General features: G+C 45.5%; 2 protein-coding genes across 13 annotated transcripts in view; one reads left to right on the forward strand and one right to left on the reverse strand.

The window, feature by feature from the left end:
* LOC122411957 (pancreatic triacylglycerol lipase-like) overlaps nucleotides 1-14,459 on the reverse strand; it is a 64,934-nt gene that overhangs the window by 46,122 nt on the left and 4,353 nt on the right. The gene's annotated exons all lie outside the window — the stretch shown is intronic.
* Nucleotides 6,380-14,459, forward strand: part of LOC122411955 (Down syndrome cell adhesion molecule-like protein Dscam2) — a 113,719-nt gene continuing 105,639 nt past the window's right edge. For all 12 annotated transcript variants that reach the window (XR_006261264.1, XR_006261263.1, XR_006261265.1 and 9 more), the window contains exon 1: nucleotides 6,380-6,818. Coding sequence is in view for 8 of the 12 variants with exons in the window: in XM_043421096.1 (XP_043277031.1) it covers nucleotides 6,791-6,818 (28 nt within the window). In the remaining 4 variants the exon portion in view is untranslated. The remainder of the gene's footprint in view (nucleotides 6,819-14,459) is intronic.

The following is a 14,459-nucleotide window of genomic DNA, read 5'->3' on the forward strand; positions in this document are numbered from 1 at the left end:
CAGACACTTTGTCTCGCGTTTCTCGTTCCGGAGCGCCTCGTGTTCCCCACGCAATTATACGAGACCCGAGCCTGTCTCGCGGGCCTTCCTCGAGACAGGCGATTACTACCGGAAGAAAATAAGGACCGACGCCACACGCGGCCACCGATCCTCGTAGGCGGCGCTCTCGGATTCATCGATCCTCGACCCCGTCCGGCGATACTCCCCATGCGGATGACAGATGGAACCGGATATTCGAAGAACTCTGGATATATCACGAGGACTGAATCCATGGAAACGATGGCAAGAGAAATCGGGGCTCTCGGGTCCATTATTTTCGCAATTATTAAGGAGGGTGGATCGCGACGATGCAATGTTGCCATGCTAAACCATATGTTAAAAATTATAAGAATTTAATAAAATTTGGACGACGCTGAAGTTTCCAACGTTGGAGTCCAACGAAATGAATGAAAATAAAATGATTTATCCATCAATTTTTTAATTCACGAATCATAATTGTGTAGATTGAAAAAACTACAAAGTACAAATTCGACTGGAAATAAATTGGAGAATTACTGGAATTACTGGACAGTTTTTTAGATCATTTCGTTGGACTCCAACGTTGGAAACTTCAGCATCGTAAAATTTGGTAAATCTATTCTTTAAAGATAGATAGGACAAAATGAATTTTTTTACATTTTTATACCACATAGCTCTCGAGTAATCGAACACTAAAGTTCACGTGTATAAGCATAGAGTTAACATATATACAGTTATACATCTCGTGCATAAGAACTTCGATTTAACGCTCAATTATTGGATAACCATGCGTGGTAAAAAAACTTGAAAAAAATTGTATTCGTATACTTGATGCCAAAGAACGTTATCACCAAATTTGATCAAATTCTGATTATTTTAATTTCGTGGTCGACCCTCCTTAATCAAAATAATGTCGCATCGATTGAAAAAAACTCCTTCGAGAATTAAAATCGCGCAGCAGACCCGAAGGTTTGTCCTACAAAAATTTGTTGAACGCAGCTTCGTTGTCAGGAGCGTTGCACGATTTCGTACGAATCGTAGGAACTGAGCCAAGCGAAAGCACGAAGGAACGACGCGAATAGATCGATCAACGGGATCGTGAGAACGAGAGAATGGAGTAAGACGCAAAGCTTTTGGGGGGTGCTCACGAGGGGATGATATCGCGGGCTTAATAGCCGTTACAATGGTAGCCGCGCGGCAGCTTCGAGTTTTTAACGTGACACTTGACGAAACAATAGTCGAACGAGTGCGGGAGAATGAGTCGAGTGCGAGGACTCGAGAGAAAGAGGGGCGCGGGCACGGATAGATGGAGAGAAATAAAAAGAGAGGAAAATGGAAAGCGGCGCAGGGGGGTGGTAAAATAGACGAGTATTATACGAAGACGGGAGAAGGACGGGAGAGAAGAATTGGCGGGAGGGAGAAGTCTTGTAGGTTGACGGCGTCGGTTTATAGCGCACGAAGCCACCTGCGTACAGAGTCGAGCCGAGTGAAAGAGGGCGCCGCGTTCGTGCGCCGAGCCGCGTCGTATAGCCCCGGGTCGGGTTTTAACGACGTGCTCGGACACAGTGGCTGCATCTACTCGCTTGGAGCTGCTGGCGGTGTGTCTAGGGTACGAGCTACGCCTAACTCGCTCTCTCCAGCATCCCCTTCACATTCTCTTTCGCCCCTAACTTTTTATCTTTTATTTTGTCCACTATTTTTCCCCTCCTTCGTCACGGGCCCTCGCGCGCCTCTCCGGCGAGTGCACCGCTCTCTTGTGTTCTTTCAGGGTTTATATCTGTATCCGGTTACCTCTTCGCTAGCCTTGGATCGACCGCTAACGCACCGGGATCCTCCCACCCGGCTCGCGTCGTTTTCTTTTTCCTCGTTTCCCCACAGCTATAACACTTTTACAGATTTCTCTGTTCGAAAGCTCGTCTCCACTCGTCAAAGCCTCCTTCCCGTTTTCATCCCGGATCTACGAAATTATCCACCCCACCCGCGGCCTCCTGGAACATCCACACTTCGTTCCGAGCTTTTTCTCATTTTTATTTTCCCTCTTTTCCGAGGCACGCAAGCCGCTTCCTTTATCGTCGCTCGCGCAGTTTCAATTTAGCCAGTGTTTCTTTTTACTCCCGTTTCAACGCTCTCGTTACGCTCCTTTTTCTTGGGCTCTCTTATATTTTGCTCTCTCCGAAACGACCGGGAGGGAACGAGACACCGAGTGAGAGCGACGGAGAGAGAAACGCTATCGCGGAGCTTCGCACGCACGACTCGCTCGCCTTTCCTTCAACAACCTCGCGCAAGTCGCTCGTGTGCTTCAGTGCCAGAATCTCGGAACGACCTTGCGAACCACCCTCAGGCACACGCTTTGTCTATACATCTCCGCGCTTTTTTTTTACAAGTTTCTCTCCGTGTGGGTGAGTGCCTCGTTGCGTGTGCTCGATGAACCGGGACCTCGTATACAATATCGCGTATAAACCTCCACAACCCTCGGCAAACCCGGGATGAGAATCATCCGCCGCTTCCCCGCGCGGCTCCTCCCTCTCCCACTCGCCACACTCGCAGGTTACTGTTCCATGCCCCCGAAAGAACATAAATATATTTCCACTTGAGAGAGCTTCCGTCCTGCTTCAGTTGTAGCACACCTAGCACGCACGATGCATTCGGTATTTCGGTAGGAAAAAGGAATGAGAACCCTCCGAGGCTAAGCCAAGACGGAGAACGCGACGAAGAGGGGGAGAGAAAGAAAGGACTGGCGAGCTTGTCTCGAACATGTCATTCGTGGTTCGAAGACGGAAGGAAAATGAGGGCTGTCGGAGAACAACCGATCTTGAAATTCACAACGATCCATTCGTTTTTATGAAGGGACGTAAAGATCGCATCGAGAGAAAACAGGGCAGTTGAATCCTCGACAAATGTTTACTGTTGTGGAGAGAACGAAAAACGAGAGTAAAGAGATTCGATTGTTTTTAAAACATTCAATTTATGTGGAGAAACGTTTTTTTATATTTTATTGAATATTGTTTGGGTTTCATATTTCTGATTTTATGGGAAATTTTTTGCATATTCTGAACTTATGGCAGTTGAAACATTCGTTGAGACCTTTGTGCTTGAAAATCGGAAGATTTTCCGTGTCCGTCAAGGGATCGACTGTTGAAAAAATAGAAGAAAATTTAACTCGAGTGTGTGTGGGTTGGAGTTTTACCGAAGATGGATCGTATCCTTAAGAAAGCAAGAAAGGTTAATAGTCAAAGCGCGGACCCGACATCAATTTCGTTTAGAATAAAAATAAATTTCATTGGAGTACACGAGAAGAGCGTCATTGGTAGTAGGAAAGCGTGCCCGAGGGAGTTTCCGTAAAGAACCGAGCTTCGTTATAGCCAAGAAGAAAACGAAAAAGGGAAATGAACACGAAAGAAGAGAGAGAGAGAGAGAGAGGAAGAGGCAGCAGTAGGGGAGGAAACTCTGCGAGACTTTACGGTCCCGAAAGCATTGTACGTAATTGAACGTTCTTCGATATCTCCATCGATGATGACGGCCCGAAGAGATCTAGAAATGAGAGCGCGACTAAGTGTGATAGAGAGAGAAAACTAGAGGAAAAAAACAAAGACGGAGAGAAAGGGAGGGGAGATCGAAAGAGAAAAGGAGGGAAGATAAAAGAGGGTAGGAGATTGTCTTTGTTCGATCTATCGATTCATCTCGTTTCACGCTGTGTCGTCGTCGTCTATATCGTGCCTTTTATCGCATCAAGCTTCATTCTCATTCGCAATTCCCGAGTGCATTCGAGCTTTTCCTCATTTCTTCTGTCACTGTCTCTCTCTCTCTCTCTCTCTCTCTCTCTCTCTCTCTCTCTCAGGGAAAAAATTGACGTGATCTATCGAATAAATAAATTCGTGAGTCTATATACATTAGTAACAATATATAAAACGATTATCACTCCACATTTAAGATACTGTAACAATTAGAAAGAAAATTATGTCATCGCTTTTAAACCTATTGCATCTTATAAAGTGAAGTGTAAAAAAAATCAGTTTAATTACCAGACAGTTTAGGAGCGTCGTCGCTGACAAAAATCAACAACAATTTGGGTCAAATAACATGCGTAACCTTGTGGAAGTTAAGACACATTCAGTGATATCTCCGGAACAGATGATGTTAAAAATATGAAATTTTTTGGGCAACACGAGCTTGATGAATAATGTCAATTTTTCTCAGATTTATTAGGAGATTTGCTGAGATTATATTATTAATAATCTGTTTCCCGTGCAGTTTTTTGAGGCTAGGATCGTCACCGTCCGCGTTTTCGACTGAGCTTTCACCAGTTTTTCGACTCTTTTTTCCCCGACTCTTCTTTAAAGTGTACGCAACATTGCCAAACTGTAAACTGGCCTAACTTTTGAAAGGCACAGGTCATAACTTTTGGGTAAAAAAAATGATTGTGCAGCCTCAAGTTGCTTTTAAACCTAGACAATTACTGGATAGGAAAATTACAGAAATGCCAAAACCGAAAGTTTTTTTGTCATTTCATCTTCTTGTTACCGTGACTATATATTATTTTTCTTATGAATTTTCTTAATTTACGTTTATTTTTTCTGTTATACTTTAAGATAATTTTATTTTTTTAAATTTCTTTTTGCTATTGTTTCTTTCTTATTTTTCTATGCAATACTAGCATATTTCTTTGTTTTCATTACTGAAAATTTTCTTCTATGATGTATTTGTATGATTTATTTTTATGTTTTTGTATGATCTACTTTAATTCACTATTGTTATTGCCTCAGAGACATGGTCTAAGACATAAATAAATTCAATCAATCTCTCCCCCAGCACGACCTTTTTCTGTCTCGAGCGTTTAGGCAAAAGATATTCTTCTTCACTTCGTGTATCAACGTACCTCCGGTACGAAAAATACCGAGTAACAGACGCGTGTGTCGTCCTTTTACATTGTTGGTGGTTTCAAGTTTAAATGAGACGTATCAGGGACGTTCGTGAGCCAAGAAAATCGTTGTTCCTCGGTTCCAACTTCTTGTGTATCCCGGAAGCATTTTCCGATATTCCCTCATTTGTGTTTATTCCTCCTTCATTTTATTTGAAATTTTTATACCTCCTAATCCAGATCTCCGGATCAACCTGCCATTGGAGCACTCGATTCCTAACAGGATACGGAGGAGAAAGCTTATCATGAATTCTAGATGGCTCTGGGCTCGCAAGACCGCAAATGAGATGAACGATTTTATCGATATCGTAAAAAATAAGAAAATGAAATGCGCCCTGAGCATCTAATAATAATAATGGAGGGTACATAAATTCCTTTGTTCGATACGATTTATTTTCACCGGTAAATAAGTTCTTCCGGATCCTGGGAGAATGCCCCGGAGCAAATATTGACCGTAATAAGAAATCTCGAGCGAGCACGATGACGTACAATTTTTTGTTTCGTATCGTAAGCCCCGAACACTCGATCATGAAAAAACCATGAAAAAACTCATATTTTTGTGCTCCAAACGTTTTTCCCCGGTAAAAGCAACGAAGAGTGTAAAAAATCTTATGAAATATTCGAAGTATAATGCTTCAACATACCCAAACGATTTCCCCCGCGAACTGCGGGTATTTGTTTTATTAGTTTTTTACATCGCTCGACAGAAACATTACGAAGATGTACAATGACGGAGAATTTGCTCAGATAGACCGCATTCTGGGAGCGATTAGTTGCAGGAAACTTTCGACACATCGTCAGAGGAGCTTTTGACTAAAGTCAAGCCGGAAGTTCATGAAGTACAGGACAAAGAAGAAGCAGAGAAAACTGAAGGGGCTGGCAATGGAAGAGATAGATGCTAAGTTTTCTCGTCTCTAGTGCGGTTTTGCAAGCTCGAAGTCTTGCTCGAAGTATAATTGTAGTGCTGGACAGTTATCCGAGGGAAGGGAACAAGGTGTGTGCGCGTACGTGAGAGAGAGAGAGAGAGTGACGAAGTGGGAGGGAGAGGAATGGAGAAGGAAGATAAAGACGGAGGAGCAGGAAGGGGGATGAAAAAAAAGAGGTTGAAACATGAACGTTCCATCCTTCGTGCTCGCAGTTACCGTCCTCATCTTCCCTCCGGTTGTACGTGCCCCTCTTCCTACTTTAACCCCTTTCAACCCCCGTTTTCTGGCGTTTCGCCACCCAGCTTGGCTCCTCTCCTCTTTTTCTTTTGTATCACCTGTGCGCCTTGACTGCCCAGAGCGAGGCGAAAGACCTTCCCCTACTTCGATCCCCTTTCATATTCCGCGGAGGGTAACGTACAGCGAAGAGCGCCCCGTTGTGTGGCCCGAGGGGGTGGAAGATCGGGGCGCTTGCGCGCCGGCTGGATTCCGCGAGCGCGTTCAGTCGCAGCCGGTTTGTGCCGGGAGGTTATTCTAACCAGTAGAGACTGCTCCGCCGCTTCGAGGTGGACGCGCGCCAAATTTTCAACTTGAACCATCTCCGACGGGGATGATATCGCGCGTTGAAACGAATCGAGACATCCGGTTCGCGGGATTGATCATGAACACATTTTTCAAGGAGGCGCGCACCAGTTGAATCGGAGCGTTTCGTTGCCGCACATTTTTCATTGTCGGACCAGGTGACAAAGCGGTTTTTCTCCCGCTGCTATTTAGCTCCGCAATCCGCGTCTGTGACTTCCGCTTCCAATGGCAAATCATCGCTCCTAGTTTTCTCAATGGACTTTCCTCGCTTCTGACTTTTCCATGCGTTCGAAAAAGTGCGCTTACGAGGAGACCAGAGACCAGAGCGCTTAGGCGACCGGCTCCGAGGATGATCGTCAGCTGCCTCATCATAGCCGGTAAGTCAATATTTTTCATTCCACCCCCCTCGATCCGTCCGGAGCATCTTTCCTTGAGTGGCGCGTGTCGGTTTTCATCGGGGATTCTCCTTCGCTCCGAGAGCTCGTCAATCAGGACATTTCTCTTCGGGTTCAATCTTCATATTCCTACAACCGCGATGTCTAATTACTGCCGAGTTTCCCAAAGAGTATCATCAGCCCCATTCGTCTCGATCCCTTCTCTCCGAAGCTTCGGATTCCTCCCTTTAAAGCTCCCTCCGCTTTAACCTACCAGCTTTCCCGTTATTTTTTGGCAACGGGACTCTCTCCCGACTCGCCCGACTCTCCCGACGTTCAAAGTACCGCGCCGTCGATGTGCACCGACCAAGCGTACACGAGTCCGAGCCTATTATTATCGCTGCGAAGAATCAAAGGAGGAAAGAGACTGTGCGAGCGCGTATGCGCGAGTGTGTCCGCGATAGAGAGAAAGAGGGAAAGAACGCCATTGAGAATCCTAAAGAATTGTTCTCAAATCTCGCGCTTTTAGCCAGGCGGTTCGTTAACCCCTCGAGCGTCATATATGCATACGCGCAGCAACGGTGAGGGGCTCAAAAACAAAGCAGAATGGAGGCCGGAGAATAGACCGCTTGAAAGAAAAAATGAAGAAATTTTTCATTTAAACACAAACAGAAAAGGTAATCACTCAGCGAGACGTTAATTAAAAAATCGAGACTTGTAATTCAATGTGCGTACGACTATTTATAAGTGCCCAGTCGCGATGAGGATCGATAGAAAAATTGATCTGCACACAGGAACATTCGAATTGGAATGCTTCCGTGAGTTTTTTCTTCGCCTCGATTTTCATCGTTTTTATTGAGAGGAAAAGGCTCAACACGGTTGGAAATTGTGCGAGGGCTTGAGAACTCCCCCATAATTGCTAATCAAATTCGAGTACAATAATCGTTAGCGGTTTCGCCGGGATGGCGTAAGCGATTTTCGAATCCACCGCGGCTTCCGCGCTCTCATCAAGACTCTCCCCCGCTTTCTCACATTCTCGAGGAATCGTAACGCGATCATCGGTTATTCTATGCGGGAGTGTTCCGCTCCGCCGACGTATCAAATTCAATTTTTATTGGACGCGGAGGCTCCTCGGAAGCGAAGCGTTGATCGAAAGTTTCGGTGGCTCCGCGGTGCTCTCGGAGAGAAGCGAAGAGCTCGTGCTTCGTTTCAATTCTCTCTTCCCACTGTTCATATCCGATTCATTAATTCCAGAGTTTAGTCCCATTTCCCATTGAATTAAATCCACCATATTCGTTGTCACTGATCCAGAAACTCTTCGTCAATTGAATTTCATGTTAATCTCCCTCCGGGACTCGCCGCCATGGGCATAAACGTCACCGGGATAAATGTCCAGCAAATATGCGACAGCCACGGATAAGAATAGTGCTCCGCATTCGCGACACTTTGAAAACAAAACGCACACGGCCCCGCATTCTTTCTCTCTTTACAACTAACTCCCTTTTTCTTCCACGCACGTTTTCTGTCTCCTCGGGCCTGGACGTTATCAATTTACAATAGCAGCAGCTCCCGCTCGCTGCTGCAGGGACACATTTGTGCACGTACCCTCGTACATAAAGAGAGGATCAACGTTTACGTGAAAATTGCAAACTTTTACTCCCGCTCTCGTGACAGAAAGCTTGCTCCTGTCCGCTCCAGCTGCGTCATGCGCCCCCGCTATGTTTGTGTCTGTCCAATATTCACATATTTGTATATATTTATATGCACGGATTCAAAAGCACACTCTGCAGTCTTTAGGCAGGGGAGCTTAAAGTTACTATACGTTCGGTTTCCATCCTCTGTGTTTTACGCTGTACGTGCACGTGCGCGTGCCGTAGGTGAGCACCGATTTCGAAGAAGGAAGAGCTTTTACGATACTAAAACGTCAACTTCGCTCTTGATTTACTGCCTGAATTACGGGCGTTGATCCATCGCCTTCGATATCCTATTTTTCGTGCGACCCTCGCTCAGGCCGAGTTATGAAGAGGCTTTTACTCCGGTCCGAAGTTTATTAACCGATATTGACGGGAATTTCAAGTTCCATTTCAAGGATTAGAGCCTCGCGACTCGAGGAATTATATTTTGGAATTCTGTTCAGAGAACTCGGGGAGTTCTCGCGTTAGAATGCAGAGAAAACACTTGGCGGGCGATGAACTTTGGGCGCTGAAGATTTTTCGAATGGAGTTTCGAGCGCTGAGAAACGCTGCCGTACCGAGAGCTCGCGTATTCTAAAAATGAATGGATTTTAACGAGGCTGAATTATGCATTGGAGATTTGAATTCATCTGTCCGAGTTAACGAAATTCAAGCTCATCGAAATATATTTCGCAAAGCGTTGTCTTACGTCGTCGTTGTACAAGGGCATCAATATTCATGAGTCGAAACTAATTTAATGCATGCACATTTTGAAAACGTACATTTTTCGTGTTACCGTGTCGAGGGAAATGGGAGAAAAAAACTGCGGGGCTTCGAGGATGGATCAGGAAGCATAATAATGAGGGGAGCGAGTGAAGAATTGGCGAAAAGGTGAGCGAGCGTCGAGGCGTTGGAGAAAATCGAATCAATCGTGGATTACATTCGGTACAAGGCGTGCTCGTTAAATCTTCCGAGGTGCAGACACGTTTTTTTCCCTTTTCCACTTTTTCTTTTTTCCCTATTCTCTCGTCGTGATTTTTTTTCTACTAGGAAAAGTTCTTCGTCGCTAATTGCGAAGATATTGCGCCAAGGGATTGCGTCGCGTTTCTCAGGACTCGCAATATTTCACGTTTCTTGAGGCGTTTTTTTGTCATCCTTCTCCGTCTCCGTCTGCGTTGCAAAGCTGACCATTTCGGAGCCGAGTCTGGAATCTTCAGCAGTGACGAAAGGTCAACGACTTTTAGCGTAACGACTCCATGCTCGAGGTTGTTCCGAGTGTTCGCAGCTATATTACAAGCTGTACGAGTGCACGACGAATCCAGCACAATCCCTCGACTCGTGTTTCAACCCCCTGCCGTTATTATATCGCAATTCACGAAAGCGCTCCGAGCTTCCGCTTTACGAGGCGAGAACTTCCGAATGGCGCTTACGCGACTCTGAAAATTTCATTAAAAAATCATTTTACGGAGTGTTTTCAGCGGCAAAAATAATCGCATTTAATGATCGAGCCCGGGGACAAGAGATAAATATTTGGCAATAGGAAGCTCGTTAAATATTTACGATACGAAGTTTTCTCGAAGATTCTTCCTGCCGGAATGGAAATTCTTCGTTCAAGGAGAAAGAGTTGAAAGACAGAAAGCGGGGGATGGTGAATGAGAGTAAAAATGAATGAACGAATGAGCTGAAACTCGAATGACAGAAACAATGATAGTTGTAACGATTTATTGTGCTCCGACTGGCTTCAGGGCAGAGGTGAATACAGCTCGTAACAAGTACTGTTTGTAAAAATAACAACTAAAAAAGGAATAATATAGTTATGAGTACAAAGAGAGAAAGCGAGAGGTGGGAGAGGGAGAAAAATAGACGAAGATGGAGGATGAAACGAAGAGCAGAGCTTTCCGGATGGTGGATTCCAGGAGCGTACTAATTGCTGCTCTGCAGGTGGAGTAAATGGAAAGAGAAGCTTGCGAGGGAGGAAGCAGGAGCGATGGCGCAAAGAGAACGGGAGAAAGTGAGAGAGGGCTCGCTGATAACTCACCGTTTCAAATCCTTTTAAGCACGAGCTTTCTAGCCGCTCGAGTCGGAGGGACACTAGATATAAAGGTACTGCCGCAACTGAGATAGACGCTGTGGAGAGAAAGAAAGAGGAAATAATAGGAGTTGAGGAGAGAAAATTATAACGATGTCTCAAACAGTTTTCCGGGTTATGATATATTCCTCGAAAATTTCCAAGTATGAAGAAAACGGGAGTTTTGTTTGTATGAGATATTCGCTCAGGATCGGGTTTTCATTGCATTTTCCACCCTTCTGCCCCTTTTTCAACCCCTTTGTCAATTCCCTTCGAAGGATCTTTCTGTCTCGCTGCGCGAAAGCTTTGTCCAATCGGTCGCGGGAGAGGCAGCCCGCATAAAATCGAAAACACAGCTCCTCAAGCTTCCGCTAATTTGCTTGCTTGATGGAATATTTTAATGGCCAAGTAAACCCTTAATCAGAGCTTCGGCAAGCACGCGCGTGGAGCTTGTGTGAAATTAGGGATAAGTAGATAAGGTGTACCCGAGCACCGGAGGGAAGCAGTCGCTGCTATCCTCCTCGTACCCCCTTAATAAAGCTCCGGTTTGAGGGAGCTGGCGTGCATGGCTGAATAGGTGACTGGAGGAGCGAAAGAGAAGAGAGAGCTTGCTTGGATTAAGTATCGACGACGTTGGCTTCGCACACAATTTCTGTCCTTCCCTCCTCCATCGCTTCCTTTCGCTCTCGCCTTTCTTTGCTCCCTCTTGCTTAACCACTCCGTCTTGAGCAACTTTTACGCGTACATTACCATCCAAAAGTTTTAATCGATTACTATTCCGGTGCTTAGCTTCTGGGCAAAATGCTGCGGCGATACGACCCCTTAAAAACCTCTCGAATCCTCACTTAATTTTCGGAAAAGCTAGAAAAGTTGGGAACAAATCGATCGACCTAATCGCTGACATTCGACTCGACCATTTAACCGGATTCGGAACTTTTATCTCGAGGGAAATAAAAAATATAGCGGGATCGACAACCCGGAAATTTGAACGAAGCTTTATTCGATGGGAGTTTCTGATTATTTCTTGAATAATTTTCTATTCCAACGGTTCGTAAATTCTTCGGAGCAGGCGTCAGAGACGCTCCGGTTATGCTCGAAACGGAAGGTTTTTTGCGAGTCCAACTGAAACCTCGATAGGAAAGTAATCTTCGTCATGAATGTGTAAGCGAGGGATCCTCGAGGGAGACTTCCTCGCGAGGTTTCCTGTCGCCTGACGGAGATAATTTATGAGAATTCCGAAAGACAAGTAGACGGCGAACACAGGAGGGAGGACATGACGATGCAGTTGCCGTTTCGAGCCTGGGGGAGCAGAACGAAGAAGGGAAGCGAAGAAAGGGCGAGGACAAGATGGAAATTATCGAAGCTACGTCACAGACTACAACTACGAGGACGCGGAGAAGAGAAGGAGGAGGAGGAAGGCGATGGTTTGACGAGAGTTAGGAAGGTTGAGGGGGTGGCGACACGAGCCAGCGTCTCGACGATGTTATTTGGACGTCTTGCGTACCAAAATGGCGTCCGGATGCCACACGAATATACATCATCCACGTGGGGAAGCTCGAACTAAAACGTTTCCTGAATCAACCTTCGCATCCACTTCCAACGCCTTAATTCTTCTCCTCGGTAGCCATTTCCACACGCACGTATGCCTGCTTTCTCCTGCTCCGTTGGCACGTTCCCCGATTATGTGGATAATGCCCGTCGACGTGACGAGCCTCAGAATACCCGAGCGTCCTTTGAATAATTTATTCGTTATGAATATAAGCTTGTGGAAACTGATTCGCGGGGCTTGGAGAACGCCAGGACTTCGCTGAAATCTCTCGAAGTTGAAGATTCAGTGAGAGAGAGAGAGAGAGAGAAGCAGAGCGAATGAGGGAACGAGGCAGTCGATCAGAGCTGAGGAAGCAAGTTCGCGAAGCTTTCTCACTCAAAAGCTCACAAACGCTCACGAAGAAAGTGAAAGAGGACTGAAAACAAAATTCATCTGTTATACGTGCTACCAAATCCACTTCCGTTTAATCATCTTTCCTCATACCTTCTTCTTACCTCAAAGCTCCAATTTTTTCTGCTCTTTTCTTTCCGTCTCTCATTCGTCAAGTTTTTACTCCTTTTCCTGTCATCATTCTCTCTCGTTTTTCGGTGCCTCCCCCGACACGCTGTCTCCACCGTTTTCCTCGTCTCGATCTTCACCTCCCATTTGACGTGTTCTACATTGAGACGAAGAAGCGCGACACACCCTTCCAAGTTTGAGCTGATCCTCGGCCACGCGAGGGATCCTCGTGTTCTCCTGAGCGAGCAATTATATCTGAGCCCCTTCCCCTTTCGGAGGGCAATCGTTAAAACGTTTTATGGCAATCGTAAACCTGCAAACTCTCCTGCAACTCCAATCTCCTGTGCACGCGAAAGCCTCCTTGGAACAGCATTCTATTGAATGGTTATTAACCACTGTCGGGTGTAAAATGAATTGGGAAAAACTCGATTCCGCGAGGTCATGGGAACTTTGGCGTTTCTTATATAACTCACAAGTGTTTTGTGGACAAATTCTTTCGTCTTTGTTTCTCTTCAACTCGATGATTTTACAGCGTTCAATAATCAGGTTCGAGGATTAAAAATAATTGCGAGCCACTCGATCGACAGTGTAAACATAACATTTACAAACGTATCCGCAGACTCTCCGGAGATTAATAAATCTGCGGATTAATCTAGCGGAAGAAGGTCGATTTTGAGGGCCGAAGTTGTCGGTTCAGTTTCAGCGATGCTGAGGCTAGTTAAAGGAACAGTGGTCGATGGAAACTCCTCGAAGGGCATGTGTGCGAGCCACCGAGGGCTGAGAGGACCACCTTACCTCAGGAAGACCACGGACCCACATATATACAAGGCGACTCACGTACATATACACCTCCTTAAATACAGGCACACAGCGAAGGGCCCTCCGCGTCTTTCGCTACTCTTGCGCTTCCTGTTGGATCGGAGACGACGAGTTTCCAACGGAATTACGTTATCCATCTTCCGAGAGTGCTCTTGGGCATCCTCACCTCACGCCACACTTTGTGCTATACGAAGACATCGAAGAGGAGCAAGGGGACGAGGCGAAAGGGACTAGCATCCGGAAGAGACGGTCTTCTCGCTCGTACACTCGCAATATTCTTCCACTTTGACGTCTCCCTCTCTCTTGCTCTCTATTTCTCTGCCTCTGTTTCGTGTCCTGTCTCCTTTTCGCTGATGCTGGAAGGCATAAAGGATCAAATCGATTACTGTCAACAGCTCCGGGCTCCTCTCCCCTTCCCCATTCCTAAATACGAGTCTCGATGTATATACATGGACCAAGTCTCCTCTTTTCCCTAGACACATTCTAATTCGATATAAAATAAAGCTCCTCGAGTCTCATAAACTCGTTCTTCATTGGGGGAAAAAAAACTCGTTGAAGTTACGAGATTGAGAAAAGCGAGTAAAGGACTCTGATTTACCGAACGTATTTTACACCTCCGCATCAGTTTACTCGGTTCTAATCTCATCTGTCGATCTTCCACGAAAAACGTACAAAAAGTTGCAACGCTTCATCAATTTACTGTATTTTTTGACGAGATTTATGAATTCATCGAAAGCTGGCTGCTTTCAAGTTCGAAAGAAAAAAGGGGTTGTGAAGGAAGTGGCTTTTACGTTCGTCAACGAAGAGCGTGGATCGGTCGGAATCTCGCCGGCTGACCGAGCACTTTTGTAGCCGGTGAAACCATGTCAGAAAATTCGAGGTGAGCCAAACGACTTATCAAATGTTAAAGATTTTCAGAAATAGTTAATTTCCTTATGTTCGAATCCAGCAACGCATCGACAAATCGAATCGTTTTCTCACGTGGTTTCGCATACAGCATTTCTTGGTGTTTGTTTTATTACACGGCTGATCCAAGA

Source organism: Venturia canescens, chromosome 6 (assembly GCF_019457755.1).
Source record: "Venturia canescens isolate UGA chromosome 6, ASM1945775v1, whole genome shotgun sequence".
NCBI classification, from domain to species: domain Eukaryota; kingdom Metazoa; phylum Arthropoda; class Insecta; order Hymenoptera; family Ichneumonidae; genus Venturia; species Venturia canescens.